This window comes from Peromyscus eremicus, chromosome 2 (genome assembly GCF_949786415.1).
Source record: "Peromyscus eremicus chromosome 2, PerEre_H2_v1, whole genome shotgun sequence".
Taxonomy (NCBI): Eukaryota; Metazoa; Chordata; class Mammalia; order Rodentia; family Cricetidae; genus Peromyscus; species Peromyscus eremicus.
Genome location: NC_081417.1, coordinates 55,085,885 through 55,104,036, shown reverse-complemented (window position 1 = coordinate 55,104,036; position 18,152 = coordinate 55,085,885). Strand labels below are relative to the sequence as shown.

Genomic DNA, 18,152 nt, shown 5'->3' with positions numbered 1-18,152 from the left:
AAATACATAGGTATTTGAAAATGTTCAGTGAAATTGTAATATAAAACTTTTAAATTTAATATTCAGAGTATGTATTTAAACCCTTTCAAAAACTCTAAACTGAAAATTCTAATACCACTCTCTGAAAGATCACCTGACTCATCTTGACCTTCATATCTGCAACAGACTCAAGATGGGTGACAACTTAATAGTTTAGGATGGAATGTTTTGACTAGCACATCTGCTCCACAAGACATTTGTGCTTTTATAATCAAAAATGAGGCTCATTTAAGCTAAGGTACACGGGAACAATTGACAGATAAGTGATTATCCAAAATGAATTTCATGTAACAGAACTGATTTCTAGTTAACAATAGAAATCATTCTAAAAGATAGAAGCTATTATTTAAAACAATACTTTTCGGATTTCCTTCCCTAGATTATAAATTATGTTTATTATAAGGATGTGGATATATTTGAAAACTGATTTGGTAGAAAAACTTCATGTGTTAATTTTACTTATCTCTTTATTTGACCAATTCACAAAAACTTAGATAAATGAAAACTTCTTTCCTAAAGAAATATGCAGCACTATGGGAGATGCTGGAGAGATGGCTCTGCAGTTCAGAGTGTGTACTGTTCCTATATAGGACTTGGGTTCAGTTCCCAGCATCCACGTCAGAGGACTCAGAATTGCCTAGAACTCTGGCTGCAGTGATCACTCTGTCTACTGGCCTCCACAAGTACCTGAACTTACCCTCAACACACACACACACACACACACACACACACACACACACACACACACATCCCTAATTTAAATTTTATGCCAGGGCATAAACAGACACCACCAACACCAAAATATCCGTGAACACCAAAGGGCAGATGAGCTACATTTCCACTTCAGCCTACTCTAAAGAAGTACCTTTTATCTCTCACTGAGGGAGACATAAGAAAAGGCCTACAAGAATAAATACTAAATTTATATAAGTGACCATTTGGTGTCCAGTTCTAATAATAACCCATACTTACCCTGTCTAAAACCAAATTTATTCCTCTTGTCCTGCTCAATTCACTATTTTCTTACATTATGAATTGTGTCTTTATTGGTAATCTCAGACACTACAAAGAAATTAACTGGAGTTATCCCAAGCTTTCACATACTCAAAACCCAAACATTAACTTTTCTTTTTTTAAAAAAGAAGTATATTTTGAATAATTCATATGTATTAAAAAGTTCTTTAAAGAGAAAAATGATACAGGACAGAAATTCAACATTAAGAAAAATGTTAGACAAGGAGCAAATGAGTATAGTACAAAATCTTTTTTATTCATAACAATGTATAACTGTTCATAAGAATAATAGTGGCAAAAACATAGGAGATCGGGAAAACGTATGGCTAACTGAGATAAATGAATACATTAAAAAGGAACTCAGAGGAACTGAGAATACGCTGTCGAAAAGCTCTTGTACTGCCCATGAAACTCTGCCATGCTGTTTGAACAGAAATTAGTTACAAATGTCTTGCCAATGCTAGTGTAATCACTTAAGAACTGTAAATGCCATAATCAGTATACTGACATTAAAGAGAAAATGGAATAATATAAAATGTTGTATTTCAAGTACGGACACCAAAAAAAGAAAAGATTTGTTTAATTATAAGAAGGATACTGGACCACCAAGATGGCTTCATGGGTAAGAACACTGACCCCTGAAACCTCTATGGTGGAAAGAAAGAGCTTATTTCTGCAGGTGGCCCTCACTTGTACATAACATGAAGTGTGTGTATGCACACACAAAATAGTTTTTAAATTTTTGAAAGCCACAAACATGATAGACATTCACCTAAAAATATCAAAAATCATGTTCAATGTCAATGGCCTAAATAAAGACTAAATAAAAGAAAGATTGAATTAGAAAGATCAAGACTCAGAACACTGTCTTTAAAAGAAATTAATTTAGATTAATACCAGCACTGAGGAAGCAGAGGCCAGTGAATCTCTGAGTTCAAGGCTAGCCTGACCTACATAATGAGTTCCAAAACAGCTAGGGCTACACAGAGAAACCTGGTCTCAAAAAACAAAATTAAAAAAAAAAAAAAAAAAAAAAAGGAGGAAAAAGAAAGAGAGAGAGAAACCACTTTAAACATAAGATGCAAATAAATTAAAAATAAAGGATGGAGATGGGCAGTGGTGGCGTATGCCTTTAATCCCAGCACTCAAGAGACAGAGGCAGGCAGATCTCTGAGTTTGAGGTCAGCCTGGTCTATAGAGTGAGTTCCAGGACAGCCAGGGCTACACAGACAGACCCCGACTCAACCCTCCCCAAATAAATAAATAAATAAGCAAACAAACAAATAAATAAATAGATGGGTGAGGCCTGCAAAATGACTTTGAGGATGAAAGCATCTGTTGTGAGGCCAGGTGTGGTAGTGCACATACGTATTTAGTATCAGAGACAGGTGGATCTCTGTGAGTTTGAGTCTATCTTAATCCACACAGAGAGTTCCAGAACAGTCAGGGCTACATAGGGACACCCTGTCTCAAAAAAAAAAAAAAAAAGAAAAGAAAAAGCATGTGTTGTACAAGTTTGACAAACTCTGAAACTGTACAAGAAGAAAACATGCTCCATAAATACTGTCTGTCCTCTGACCTACACATAGTACATACATGCCTCTACACACACACACACACACACACACACACACACACACACACATGTCCCAAAATAAGTTTTAAAAGTAAATAAATAAAAGAAAGAAATAAAGCCAGAGAACACTGATCTGAACAAAGCTGGAGTACCTACACTAATTTCAAATGAGGTAGATTTCAGAGCAGGAAATTGCCAGAGAAAGAGGAAGGCATTACATAAAGATAAAGGGGTCAGTTCTCCAAGAAGACACAACATCATAAACGTGCGTTCCTTAGCTGATATTGTGAGACATACCTGTAATCCTAGCATCCAGGAAGCAGAAGCAGAACTAAGAGTTCAAGACCAACCAGCCTAGGCCATTTGAGTCTGTCTCAAAAATAACAAAGTTTAAAAACAAAAACTATAACCTAAATACATATGCCTAAAACTAGAACTTCAAAATAAAACCAGAGCAACACAGTAAAGCAAAAACTAATCAAATTAAAGGGAAAAGACACCAATTCTACTATCACACTGACATAAGTCTCGATACCCAAGGGTACTACTCAGCAGAAGAGTGCTCAATTGGAAAGTTTTCAAAATTCTCTTTTTAGTGATTCATAGATCTAAGGGGAGAAAATCAAGCATTTGTAAATAGCAACACTAGTCAACTAGATTCAACAAACATGTATAGAATATGTTCAACAACAGAAAAAGTGGTGGTTGTTTTTTGTTTTGTTTTTCAAAATTCATATGGAACATTTCCAAGAGAGAATATGTTCTAAGCCATAAAAAAATATAGTAACATTATAAAAAAGGTAATCTATGTTTTCAGACCATAATGAAATCAGAACAGAAATCAGTAATGAAAGACTGCTGGAAAATCCCCAAATACCTGGAATTTAAACAATATACTTCAAATTAATGGGGAAATAAAAGGTTAAAGAAAAAATTAAAGTATTTTGGACCATAGTTAAAATAAAAACACAATTCATCAAAGTTTAAGAGATGTAGTAAAGGCAGTATGTCTTAGTTGGAGTTTCTTCTGCCCTGATAAAACACAATGACCAAAAACTTGGAGAAGGGGAAAAAGGTTTAAATTTAAAGCGTGTAGTCCATCAGGGAAGCCAGGGCAGGAACCTGGAAGGAGCTGATGTAGAGATCACAGAAGAGTGCTGCTTACTGGCTTGCTCCTCATGGCTTCCTCAGCCTACTTTCTTATAAAACCCAGGACCACCAGCTCAGGATAGTACCATCCACAGTAAGCTGAGCCCACCCTCATCAATCATTAAAACGCCCTATACACTTGTCTACATGCCAGTATTATGAATTTTCTCTATTAAGATTCCTTCTTCCCAGATGACCCTAGCTCTTGACAAGCCAACATAGAAGCTAGCCAGCATACAGTGAGTAGAGGAAAATTTGTAGCACTGAAATAAATTTTTAAAAAGAACTAAAATTAGTAAGCTTCCATCTTAGAACATTCTTGAGAATGAGAAACTGAAGTCTTTAACCAATCAGAAGGAAACAATTCCAACAGAAACCAATGATCTTGAAAACAGAAAATGAATGGAGAATATCAGTAAATGAAAGAAAGGCCATCAGTACTGAGCCTAAGGACAAAAAAGGATAACAAATGAATATTACTGGGCCAGTAACATGGCTCAGTAGATAAAGGTGCTTGCCGTACAAGCCTGGCTACCTTAGTTTGATTCCCAGAACCCATACAAAAATGGAAGGAGAAAACTGACTTCACAAAGTTGGCTCCTAATCTTACACACACACACACACACAAATAATAATTTTTAAAAAGTTAATTGAAAAGAATACTATAAAGGAAATGCAACTAAAATCTACAATAAAGTATCACTTCACCCATCAGAATGGTTATTATCAATATGGAAAACAGGACACTCCTGTACACTGTTGGTAGAAATATAAATTAGTATAGTCATAAAGGAAAACAGCATCAACCACTCATCCAAAAAGTAAAGAGCAGAAGTAGCCCGTGATCCAGTAATCTACTGGTGAGTATATAGTCAAGAGAAATGAAGCTAGTATGATGAACAGAGATCTGCCACTGCATGTTCCCACTGTAGCACTGTTAAGAATAGCTAACAAACAGAGACAACCTAAGCATATATCAACTGATGCACACAAAAAAATTCGGCACATATGCAAATGAGATGCCAACCAGCCACTAATAAAAATGAAATTCTAGTGCTTGTCTCAACACTAATAGAAACAAAGATCACTATGCTAAGTAAAATAAACTAAGGACACAGTGATAATATCACAAAATCTTAGATATGCAATCTTAAAAAGTTTACCTTCTAGAGGTTGAGCTGGGCATGATGATGCATCCCTGCAATCCCAGAATTTGGGAGGCACAGGCAGAAGAATTACTCTGAGTCTAAGGTTATGCTGGATTACATAGCCCAGGCCAGTTTGGCTAAAGAGTAAAATTATATCTCAAAAAGCTAGTAAGTTGAGGGCCTGAGTAATGGCTCACAGGGAAAGGTAATGACACCTGATGATGGAAGTCTTCCACAGCTTCAGAATCACTATTTTTTTTTTTTTTTTGGTTTTTCGAACAGGGTTTCTCTGTGTAGCTTTGCGCCTTTCCTGGAACTCACTTGGTAGCCCAGGCTGGCCTCGAACTCACAGAGATCCGCCTGGCTCTGCCTCCCGAGTGCTGGGATTAAAGGCGGGCGCCACCACCGCCCGGCCACTATTTTTTTTAACTGATAGAGGTTCATTGCAATTTATGAGCTCTGGGTTTGGTCAATTTCACTACATTATGTTATTTTCAAGTTTTTTTACAAAAATGTTTTAATGAATTAAAAAAGTATATAAATAAATGTACAGACTGACATAAGTCCCAAAGGAGAAATAGGTAATCTAATAAGATATACCATGGCTGTGTGTGAATGTATAGACACTACAGAATGTATAATCAATGCAACTGAGACAACCTAGCAGCTCAGGAGTACTTTACTGCCAGAACAAAAAGCACATGCAGTGAGTGGGTGAGTCAGCAAGAGACCCAGACAGAGAAAGGAATTGTTAAGCAAATGGCACCACAACCTACAGATTTGGAAATTGTTTGTTCTCTACAAACTATAAAACACTAGGAGTGTTAAGAGAACACTAAAGATAAGACTGGGTTATTTGCTTGATAAAGATATGATGTAATTACAGCAGTAGAAAATGACCAGTATGGGGGAAAGCAGAGAGGGTGGGAATGAAGATGGTGGGATGCATTCTACAGGGTGGTACTGTAGCACAACCAAGCTAAGAGAATGTGTTAGCTTCCACCACAGCCTCATGGGCTTGGGCTGGTTGGCCCACCCCCATGGGTTCAATAAGTCATGTTGCTGCCACTGGCTGGCTAGTAGACTACGGGACCTGTTCATTTTGGCCTCCCCAGTACTGATGATGACAGCATCACACTGGTTTCTTGAGTTCTGGGGACAAAGTCAGGTCCTCATGCTTACGTGTTAAACACTTTACAAAATGAGCTAAGTCCTCTGCCCAAGAAAAATATTCATGACACTCTTTCTTTGACTTTTCAAGATAGGGTCTCTCTATGTCTCTCTGCTTGTCCTGGACTCTGTAGCTCAGGCTGGCCTCCAACTCAGAGATCTGCCTGCCCTGCCTCCCAAGTGCTCGGATTAAAGGCGTGTGGCACCACTCCTGGCTAATCCTCTCTCTCTCTCTCTCTCTCTCTCTCTCTCTCTCTCTCTCTCTCTCTCTCTCAATAAATATCATTTCTAAATGGTAATTTCTAGTCTGCTCCTTTCCCATACCTGCCAGGCACTCTTCTCTAACAACACCAACATACCAGAATTTGCTAAAGCCAGCATTAGATTTTTTAAAAATTCAGCATTATAAAGGTAGCCTATGTATTTAAGAGCTGGGAAAAGCATAGAAAAGAAAAAAAAAGTCACAAAAACTGTCTTCTAGCCTTCATAGGCAACTGGGGACACACACACACACACACACACACACACACACACACACACACACACACGAAGACATGGAGGGCAGGGGTGCATTAATAAAATTTAAAGGGGAAAAATGATGTCAGGAGAGAATAGAGAAGCATCCACCAAGCTGCACATACAGGACAAAAGCCTGTGAGATGGGGGAAAACCAGTTCTTTATCTACAGCTCCTTATCAGAGCTTGCAGTGGTAAGCAGAAGTGGTCTCCCAAAAGAGTGAAGCTTGATAGTGTCATTGCCAAGGTGAGCTGATAACTAGAACCTGAGCACAGTGTTTGGTGCCAGGTTCAAAGCTTTACATTATCAAGTAACTCATCAAGGAGGCAGGCACTCCGTCACTGACACCAAAGCCGATACACTCCTCCCCTCTTCTGTCTACCCTTGTTATGACTGATCCTGTGCCGTCTGATCTGCTGTGTTCCTTGATTCACCTTCACCTCCTTCACCTCTTTTTGTTCCTACCAGGATGTCTTAACAACTGATCCTTTACTTCACTTTGTTTAAAAGTCATTAGCTCTCTAAGGTAAGTCTGAATTCTCTGCTTTCTGGGTCTGTCACAATCAAGTCTTGGTCTACTTTATTCAAATCTCCATTCCCATGAATTCCATGAGTTCTCTAATCACAGCAAAGTTTTATGCTCTCTTGCCCACTACATTTTCTTTTATGAATTCCAACATATTTATAAGGTTCTTTTCAACCAAAGCACCTTTACTTTGTGTTCTGTCCAGCAACTAAAACATCTTCCTATTTCATTTTTATACATTCTAAGATATAGAATTGACTGGGCATCTGTAGTACTATATTCACAGCAGCAGGCTAACATTTTTCCATGCTAACAGTTATTTGTATTTATTGTCTTAGGCCACTCATTCCTTCAGGCTGGGCTCATGCATCTTTTTATTTCCTGTACATAACAATACACTGATGGTTCTCAATGGGTACTTAATGAATAGTGATAAATCAGCTGTAACTAGCATCTCTACTTACACTAAAAGTTTGAAAGACAAGCAGGAATAGTAATTTTTTCCTATTCATAAATTATATCCCGAAACAGATGAAAAGGTCTTTGTTCTTTAGTAATGAATTCATGTAATTTACAGTTAATTTATTCTAAATTCCCTTAAGACCATTAGCATGTCCTATACTTCCTATAATGAATGCACACTTAAATGTCCATGCAATTTTTAAATATAAATAAAATATAAAAATGAGGATACTAGTGAAAAGAGAGAAATTTTATATCTAAGGAACTTATATAACTACAAGTGGTCAGTAAAAATAGATCTGTTATACAACTTGTCTTTTTTAAGCAAATTAATGAAAATGTAATTTTTAAAAAGGTGCAGGTCTACACTTCTTTTGGTGAGTGAAAGATGATTCTGTGATATGAAGTAGATTCTGTTTATCAGTATGAGTATAAAGCATCTTCCAACGGTAAATACAGATACCCTCACCCTCAAGTTGACAGAGGTTTAAAATTAAAAGAACACAAGGCAGTAATTTCATAAAAACACAATGGTTAAATCTGTAGTGTTCTTACCAGACAACACTGTTGTGGTAAACCTGTGCCTAAGAACCAAAGCCTAAGTTCCTACTGAAACGCATTGCTTATGAGAAAGTATATTTTTTAAACAAAGGTCATAATCCTCAGGAACCAATATAACAAAATTAAAACACTAGAAACTACTAGTTCCATCACTGTACATAGTGTTGCAAAAATCTTGAATTATAACTGTCCCTATTACCCCTTTATTAAAGACCTGGCAGTCTAGCTTGCTAAGATAATTTTCAGATGTACACAAAGAATGAAGAAAGCCTCTCTAATCCCTCCCACATATACTCTCCCCTGAGACTCAGAGCTTGATATGAGTTCCATTTCCTAGAGATAAAAGGCCTGCATTAACAATGATGTGCCCTTTCTTTTCATAATAAATTTCCATATTTATATTTTGAAGCTTTCATATGTTAGAGGATATTAAATATCCTCTCATTATAACTAACTCTTTAAGCCAAAATAAATGACTTCATTCAACACAGACATTGAAAGTTAAAGGAATATAATTATATCACTAATCATTTTGAAACGTTTTTTTAATAATTAAAGCTATTTAACCTATTTTTGATTTTATGTTAGAAATGCACATTGGCTAAAAAGCTAAAATCTCTTTTCCTTTTATCCTTAAGATATAAACAGGAATTTGAACTTGGGGTATATAGTAATTAAAATACTACTTTGTGCCAAATCTTAAAAAACCAAAACAAGCTTAATTTTTAAATTCCATATTCAATCATATCAAACATAAGCCACTGGACTAAAACATGGTTTCACTTCACTAACATTATTCTAACAACAGCTTTTGTAGTAAGCTAGTGTAATGTCACAGAAAATATTTTACACCTTTAAAAAAATTAGAGAAACACATTTTAGGAATAAATAGGAACTCTTCAATTTCAAGACCAATATAAAAATTGCTTGGTTTGGATAATCTAAAGATTTTGGATTTGGTGATCTAAAAGAAATCACCAAAATTCTAAAATCTAAAGACTAGGGACAGAATGGTATTTAAAGTTAACTTACAGGAAGGAAGGAAGAGTAAAAAGTCTAAATGAAAGCAGTATCAGGATTAATGGATCTAAAACTCATTTGCACAGGAAGACTAGAAGCCTTTCCTCACCTGGGTTTCTTGTCACAAACAGCAAGGATGTGAAAATGTCCTAGAAGGGCCATGCATCTTAGAATATACAAATGTTCTTAAATTTAAATTGAGAAATGGTAAGCTGGCTGGAAATGTATACTAAGTTTTTTTAATTAAATGCACACATGGCTTTAAAAGAAAATCTAAAAAATAGTTAAAATAAAATAAATGCTGGGCATTGTGGCACATATCTTTAATCACAAAAGCAAAGGCAGCAAAGCAAAGGCAGGCAGATCTCTGTGAGTTCAAGGTCAGCCTGGTCTACACAGAGAGCTCTAGGCTAGCCACAGGAATATGTACATAGTAAGACCTTGTCTCGAGCATGGGGGTGGGGAGAAGGGGCTAGAGAGAAAGCCCAGAAGCATTTGCTGCTCTTGCAGGAGGAACTGTGATTCTGCCCACAGCATCCATATCAGATGTCTCACAATTTCCTGTGGCAATCATTCCAAAGGATCTGAAGTCCTCTTCTGGCTTTTGAGAGCAGTCCACACACAGACAAGCAAGCAACACAAGCATATACACACACAGAGACCCCCTATAAACTTAACAATAAAGTACAATGTCTGTCACACTAGCTGTGTTCTTTAAATAATAAAAACTTTTTTTTTTTAATTTTAAGAGAAAACCTACTACTACATAGCCTGAAACAAAGTAACTGTGAACTAAAGTTTCCAGGGGGTGGGTGTGGGTGTGCAAGTGTATGGTGATATTTTATTTGTACTGAAATGTGACTTGTATGTTAATAAATAAAGTTGCCCGGGGGTCAGAGCTATTAGCAAGCCATAGAGAAAGCTGGGTGGTGGTGGTGCACTCCTTTAATCCCAGCACTTGGTAGGCAGAGCTAGGTAGATCTCTGTGTGTTCAAGGATACAGCCAGCATTGGAGACACACGCCTTTAATCTCAATACCAACCACAGAAGACCTGGAGGTCTGTACAGACAGGCAGTGACTAGGAGGTCATGTGGTTGGGTTTACAACCAATGAGAAGGCAGAACAGAAACTCTATTAAAAAAAGACAGACACAGGAAGTAGGTCTCTTTCGGAGAGGTATAGCAACAGCGAAGGGTAAGGTTTTTAGCTCTTAGCTATTGCTCTGACCTCTTGGCTTTCATCTCTGTATTGGCTCTGTGTTTCTTATTTAATAAGACGGTTGGTTACATCTACACAAGTGGGAATGGGTTCAAGGCGGAAATTAGAATACTGTAGAATATTATATCAAGAGCCAAACTATCTTGACCTATCTTCATCCTTTAAATATCCATTTACTTCTTATCTCAGTGTGTTTAACATCCCTGTAACTATTTCATAAGTCTTTGGAGAGAAGGAATGAACAATCTGTACCTTCCATCATCCCAAAAGCTAAGAACATTGTTAGATAGCATCTGAGGCCTATAGAAGAAGTTTCTCTATTTTGTTATAAGCTGCCTACCTAATATAACCACCAATATATTCGAAAAGTGTATTAAGTAATGACTCTCATGTTTCTGTTACTATCAAAACTTGACAACTGTTACAACTTCAAAGTATAGTATTTGGGATAGCCTGAATCTGTGTTCCTAGACCATATATAAACTGCTGGTGGAAAGCTATGGTCACAGACTGTACTTGGCCTGAAACCTAGCTTTGGAAATAAAGCTTCATTGAAACCATAGGCATGTTCTTGAAGACAGACTTATTGTTAAATTTTGCAGGAGAGTGACAGAATGGAATGGTTAAAACAAGAGAATGTATAGGCCAAACCTTAATATTATATGGCCTTTTAAAATGTACCACCCTTACTGTAAATCCTGCAGCTACTTTCAGACTGACAGCATTTACCAGTAACTGGACACTGGACAAAACAAACAAACAAATAAAAACAAGAACAAAAAAAAAACCCCACCCAAACCACTTGGAAATTACCAGACACTCACTTTAAATAGATACTAATTGTGAAGGACAAAGATGTCATCATATTCTCCTAGCTAAACAGAGAACTTAAGAGTGGTCAGATAATAACCTGGTTTGGGGCTCAAGAATGAAATTCTGTCATTTGCAATGTGGATGGAAATGGAAAAAGCATCATATTAAGTGGAGCACAGCACAGAAAGGTAAGTACCACATGCCCTCACACATATGTTGAACATAAAGTTAATTCCAGAGAAGTCAGAGTACTAATTACCAGGAGATGGGAAGAGGAGAGAGGAAAGAAAGATGAAGAGAGACTGGTCAATGGATTCTAAGTTATAATTACATGGGAAGAAGACTTAAGTATGCTACACCAAAGGAGTTCGACCACAGATAACAATAATGAACTATATTTGAAAAGGTTAGAAAACACGCTTTTGTATCTTTTCACAATAAGGAAATGCTTGCCCTGACTTAAGCATTGTACAATGTATACATTACTGAAACATATGTAGCCTAATTATTCATATGGCACAATTATTATGTTTGCATCTATCAAGCAAAAAACAAACCTTAAACGGATTGGTATGTCCACAAATAGAATTTCTACTTATTTCCCAATTACTGGATATATAATGAAAAATACTTGGCAAATGGAAGAATTTCCACATTGGCTCTCTGAACCTTAGAGTAAGAGTCATCATTCTAGGACAGGCAAAATGAAAGACCTACAACTTCCCTTCCCTACCAGAAGAATAAATCTAAAGTAATACAGCATCCCCAAAGGAACTGCAGAGATTAGTGCCATCATAAAATGCATAGAATGATCATTGAGTTATCACAATTTAATCAGGTTGTTATGCCAATCACATCTAGCCGTTATCTTTAGCAAGGCAAATCAACACAGTCTCTTCATTCTTCTATAAAAATATAAATCAGCAAATGCTTAGGTTTCTCTATCAACTTGAAGTACTATGAGAGTTTCCTGCCTTACTGTGGCATAACCAGTGGTCACAGTATACATCTAGAGCACATTGTTCTCCTGCTCTTAGCTATAGTCTAATTCACAGTGATCATTTTTTAAGAGAAAAAAAATGTAATTATTATGTCACAGGCAGCTGTCTAAACGTTGGACATATACTATTTTATTAAATTCCATTTCAGAGGCCAGGCGGTGGTGGCGCACGCCTTTAATCCCAGCACTCGGGAGGCAGAGCCAGGCGGATCTCTGTGAGTTCGAGGCCAGCCTGGACTACCAAGTGAGTTCCAGGAAAGGCGCAAAGCTACACAGAGAAACCCTGTCTCGAAAAACAAAAACAAAAACAAAAACAAAAAAAAAAATTCCATTTCAGGATCCAGAGACCCTTTGCTTAGAACAATTCACTGACTAGCATATTCCATATAAAAGCTGTTTTATTTGCAGTCAACCCACTCATCAGTTGGCAGGCACCTGAATTGTTTGGACCTTTTGACTTTTTTTTTTTTTTTTTTTTTTTTTTTTTTTAAAGATTTATTTATTTATTATGTATACAGTGTTCTGTCTGCATGCATCCCTGCAGTCCAGAAGAGGGCATCAGATCTCATTACAGATGGTAGTGAGCCACCATGTGGTTGCTGGGAATTGAACTCAGGACCTCTGGAAGAACAGTCAGTGCTCTTAACCTCTGAGCCATCTCTCCAGCCCGACCTTTTGACTTTTATGTACACTGTTGCCAAGAAAATTCAAGTCTAACTTTTTGTGTGGACACAGTTTTTATTTCTCCTCAGTATATGCCTGAAAGAAGAATGGGTGAGTCCTTCTAGTTAAGTACATACTTACTTACCACTTTGAGGAACTACCAACCTCTCTGCCAAATTGACACTGTCAACCTCAGTACACTTTATAGGCTTTCATTTTATATTCATCATCACTTACTACTTTCTTTTTAAACTGTTTTCAAAAACCAGTGGTCTCTAAAGTATTTTGAATGAAAAAACATTCCAACGGGCTCATGTATTTGAATACTTGGTCCCCAATTGGTGACACTGTTTGAGGGGGTTGTTGAAATACATCACTGGAGGCAGGCTTTGAGAATGAATAGCCTTGCCCCACTTCCAGTTTGCCTTCTCTGTTTCCCGGGGTGCCAACAACAAAATGTAACTATCAGCTTCCTGCTCCAGCCACCTGCAGCCATGTCATACCTGCCATTATGGACTGGAACCACATACCAAAATAAACTTTCTTCATATTCTCGTCATATTTTAATCACAGCAAAAGAAAAGTAACGAATATAGTCTCTTTCAGCAATTCATAATTATATGAATTAACAGGGAGAGGAAGCAAACAGGAAACAGTTCACAGAGAGTTATTTACACAACACACCAAAGAACAGGTAATTCTATAGGAGTGGCAAGGAGGAAATATGGCCTTTTAAATCTATTTGTATGGAAACAAGAAAAGCAGTGGCAAATATCTAAATGTATCATGTACCCAGTTTTGTTCTATTTTACACATTTATTCCTCATAAAAGTCCTATGAAGACAATTTCTGTTTACCAATTGTGGTGATTTGAATGAGAATGACCCCTCTAGGCTCATATTTTGAATACATTGGTCTCCAGTTGGTGGAACTGTTTGAGAAGAATTAGCTAAGGCTGGTCTCAGTCCCAGTTTCTCTGCCACCGCCTCCCCACCCCCAGGCGTACCTCCTGGTTATCTCCAAGTGTGAGCAAGCTCTCAGCTCCTTGCTCCAGTGTCCTGTCTGCCTGGCTGCTGTCATAGCCCCACCATGATGGTCCTGGACTCTAAGACCACTAGCCCCAAATTAACACTTTCTTTCCAAAGTACTTTGGTCAGAGTGTTTTACCACAGCAAGAGGAAAGTAACTGGACAGGGATGAAGAAACAGAGCACAGAAAGAAAGTACTATGCCAAAGGCCACAGAGCTACAGCAAGATAATTTCAACCCAGGCAGCCTGTCTCTCAAATCTATGCTCTTAACTACTGTGCAATACAACATATCTCTACCCTTCACTGTAAGTCAGTGATACTGTACTCAAGAGTTTACAATTTCCAAAACAGAGCCTACCTGTGTATAGTTCATGGTTTAACTATGGATTTGGACTACAGAACACTTAATATAAAACCACAGTATTTTCAAAACAATGGATTTTTAAAGCTATGTTTATAAAATTGAACACTTAAATTGTTAAGAGATACAAAATTTATTTTAGGCCATGATGAAGTGATGTTACATTAATATAGCTCCATTTTTCAAAAATGATCAAGAATTGGAAAGATCAACTTCAGATTTTTAGTTGCTACCAGCAGGGTAATAAATGTAACAATAGATTTTTCTCTTCATATTGAACTTGGACCTAACACAACTATTATTACTGCATTATACCACCTAAATGAAACTCAAAGTCATACCAAAAAAACCTAAAAAAGTCTCACTTAAAATAACTCACTGGAGACATTTTCAAAATTGGTATATCTTTCAAAACACACTTCCATTTAAATTTCCTAGAAATATTTGGAATCAATTTTTAAAATATATTAAGCTATCTGATGGCATTTTAATATTTCTGCCTCACTTCACTGTATATGTACTGCTCCTTATATTTCAGGCAGTGCCACATTTTAAACATTGTGTGTGTTGTGGGAAGGGGTGTGTGTGTGTGTGTGTGTGTGTGTGTGTGTGTGGGAGAGAGAGAGAGAGAGAGAAAGAGAGAGAGAGAGAGAGGGAGGGGAGAGGAGAGGAGAGGAGAGGAGGAGAGGGGAGGGGAGGGGAGGGGAGGGGAGGGGAGGGGAGGGGAGGGGGGGAGGGGAGGGGAGGGGAGGGGAGGGGAGGGGAGGGGGGGAGGGGAGGGGAGGGGAGGGGAGGGGAGGGGAGGGGAGGGGGGGAGGGGAGGGGGAGGGGAGGGGGGGGAGGGGAGGGGAGGGGAGGGGAGGGGAGGAGAGGAGAGGAGAGGAGAGGAGAGAAGAGAAGAGAAGAGAAGAGAAGAGAAGAGAAGAGAAGAGAAGAGAAGAGAAGAGAAGAGAAGAGAAGAGAGAGAGACTGGGTGCATGTCTGCGTATCAGGTGTGTGCAGGAGCCTATAGAGGTCAAAAAAACAATACTGGATCCCCTAGAACTGTTGTTACAGACTGTTGTGAGTCACCAAGTGGGTGTTAACAACCAAATCTGGATACCCTGCAAAAAAAGTGGTGTCTGCAGCTATTCTCCCTTCAAAACATGCATATTTGTAACAACTGAGCTGCTGTGGAACATTAGACATAACCTCACTTATGTAGTTAAAATATATCACATAACATTCTTTACATGGAAAAGCATTTTGGCTAACAAATATTTCATATAACAGTTACCATGTAATAGTTCATATCAACATTTTTAATTGGCACCTGTCTTAAATAAACTATCTACACTGATGTACCTTAAATCAAGAAGTCACATTAAACAGTGACATTTTGATATTTAAAATGTAATGCATTTTTTTGTTTTAAAAAAGCATATATTTTTAAAAGAATAATTTGAAAAACAATATAAAAAAAAGGATTCAGTTACATTTTATTACATCGAATTATAATAGATAATTGCAGGAAAATAGTTAACAATTTTTGCAACTTAGAAAGATGGGCATTCTCTTTATCCTCAGGTGGCTTTTAAGTGTTACTGCCAAACACATGATCTATAAAAACCAAAACTCAAGGTTTTTAAAAATTGGATGAAACAACAAAAACCAGACACAATAGCCAATATTCACAAATAAAATATTATAAACACAGTATTAGAGGAAAAGAAAATATCAATAATGAAGTTGTTTAATAAATTTTACTTTCTTGGTGAAAGCTTACTTGCCAGTGTTCTGGAGAGGTGGCTCAGCAGTTAACAACACTTGCTACTCTGAGCACCTGCTACTTGTTCAGGGACCCAGGTTCAGTTCCTAACATCCATATGGCAGTTCACAACTACCTATGACTGCAGTTACAGGAGATTTGATAGCCTCTTCTGACTAGATCAGTCACCAGGCATGCATATGGTACACATACAGAGATTTAGACACTCTACCTACACATAAAATAAAAAAATACATCTTAAAAAAAAAAAAAACTTACTTTCCAAGGCCAGATGTGGTGGTTCACACCTAAAATCCCAGCACTAAGGAGGCTGAGAGAGGCTCTCCATTAGTTCTAGGCCAGCCTGGCTAAAGAGAAGGATTCTGTCTCAAAAAAGCAAAGCAAAGCAAAATATAACTTTCCAAACAACCATAAACATCTCTGTTTTCTGAAAATGGCCCCACCAGAATAATCTCCATCATGCACTGTTTCTGAAGTGGGGTAGTCTTCCCCTAAGTCTCCATTCTTGCTTACTGGAGTACAGCCTCCACAGCTAGACAGAATGTTAATATACCAAACACTACATCAGAAAAAATAAACTTGACTCAATATTTATCAAAAATTTAGACAAAATAAATTATTTTCATAAACAGCCTCCCAATCATGCAGGTGTGTGTTTGTATATACAACCTGTTCCTATAGTCTAAAATTATCTATAAGGGGCTAGGTAGATAGCTCAGCAGGTAAAGGTTCTTGCCACCAATACTTGATAACCTGCTGACCCACATGTTTAAAGAACTGACTCCTACAAGTTGTCCTCTGAAAACTATACACATACACACAGACACATACATACACACACACAAATAAATAAAATTACCTATCCATGATTAGTAACAAAGAGACCTGAATATAAACTCAGGAGCCAGAGGAAATTATTCTTTAACTAATTTTTGCTATTAAGTAAAAATGGTAAATTAAGTCACAAAAAGTATAAAATATTAAACACTGGAATTTTAAAAACTAGCATTAATGCACATTATTAACCAAGCACCTTTCTTTACTTAGGATTCACTATATTACACAACACCCTTTTTGAATATTTATATTCTCTTAAAAGATTAATACTTAATCTTCAGAGTCTGGACTTTTGCAATCAATAATACACTCTTGTCTCTGTCATCTATAAAGGTGCATCTGTACTTTACCTTTGACAGACAAAAGAAACTTCAATGGCATGCCCTGCAAATTTTATCCCTTTGCTATCATTATCCTATTTACTTCTCCTTTTCTCCTCAATTAAACATTTTCTATTTTGTTGTTTTTACTTTGATAAGATTTTAAAATTTATGAAAAACAAGGTTTTGAAAATATAATAAACATTCACACTAAAACATCTTTTACAATAGGAGTCAACATTAATAATAGGTAGTAATAGAAAAAAATGAATATTATGAAACTCTAGGTCAATAATGAGAAACTTTCCCTAATAAAGTATAGACAAATGCCCTTCAAAGGAAAAACCTCACTGATTCGGTGCCTGTGGTTATAAAACCAATGATCTCATATGGAGAATTTGATTGATGAGATTATTTTTAGTAACATCTATATTTTATACTGAAAACTTTAAAATTTGAAAAAAGCTTTGTTGACAGTCTTAGGTATATACAAAAAGTAAATGCTATGTGAAAAAGAGATACATATGTAAAAAATACAATATTTTACTTTCTTTTTCAGAGTAATGTAAACTAGCCTATAAACAGGAAAGTCTTAAATGAAATATAATTTCATGCAAATCGGACAGGAGGTGGGGTGAAACCTCATGAAGATAGCCAGGTATGGTGATACAAGCTCATAATCCCAAGACTTGGGAAGCAATAAGATCTTGAGTTCAAGACTAGCTGGGGCTACAAGGTAAGATCAGAGTTCAAAAACTAAACAAAATCCCTATTTGGGCCTAGAGTGCACACTTACCCTTCTCCTCCCATTCTTGTTATCTTAAGTCGAAAATCCACAGAGTTCAGACTGGGAGGTTTCCATTTCAAAATATCATCACATCGACCAGGTTTGTATTTCTAAAATAAATTAAAATAAAAGCAGTAATTAGGAAAAAGGTAAAATTTAGGATTCAATTCAT

At 36.9% G+C, this 18,152-nt stretch overlaps 1 protein-coding gene across 3 annotated transcripts in view; it reads right to left on the bottom strand.

The window, feature by feature from the left end:
- Positions 1-18,152, bottom strand: part of Rngtt (RNA guanylyltransferase and 5'-phosphatase) — a 216,519-nt gene that overhangs the window by 91,877 nt on the left and 106,490 nt on the right. For all 3 annotated transcript variants that reach the window (XM_059254084.1, XM_059254086.1, XM_059254085.1), the window contains exon 13: positions 17,990-18,090. In XM_059254084.1, coding sequence (XP_059110067.1) covers positions 17,990-18,090 — 101 coding nt within the window. The remainder of the gene's footprint in view (positions 1-17,989; positions 18,091-18,152) is intronic.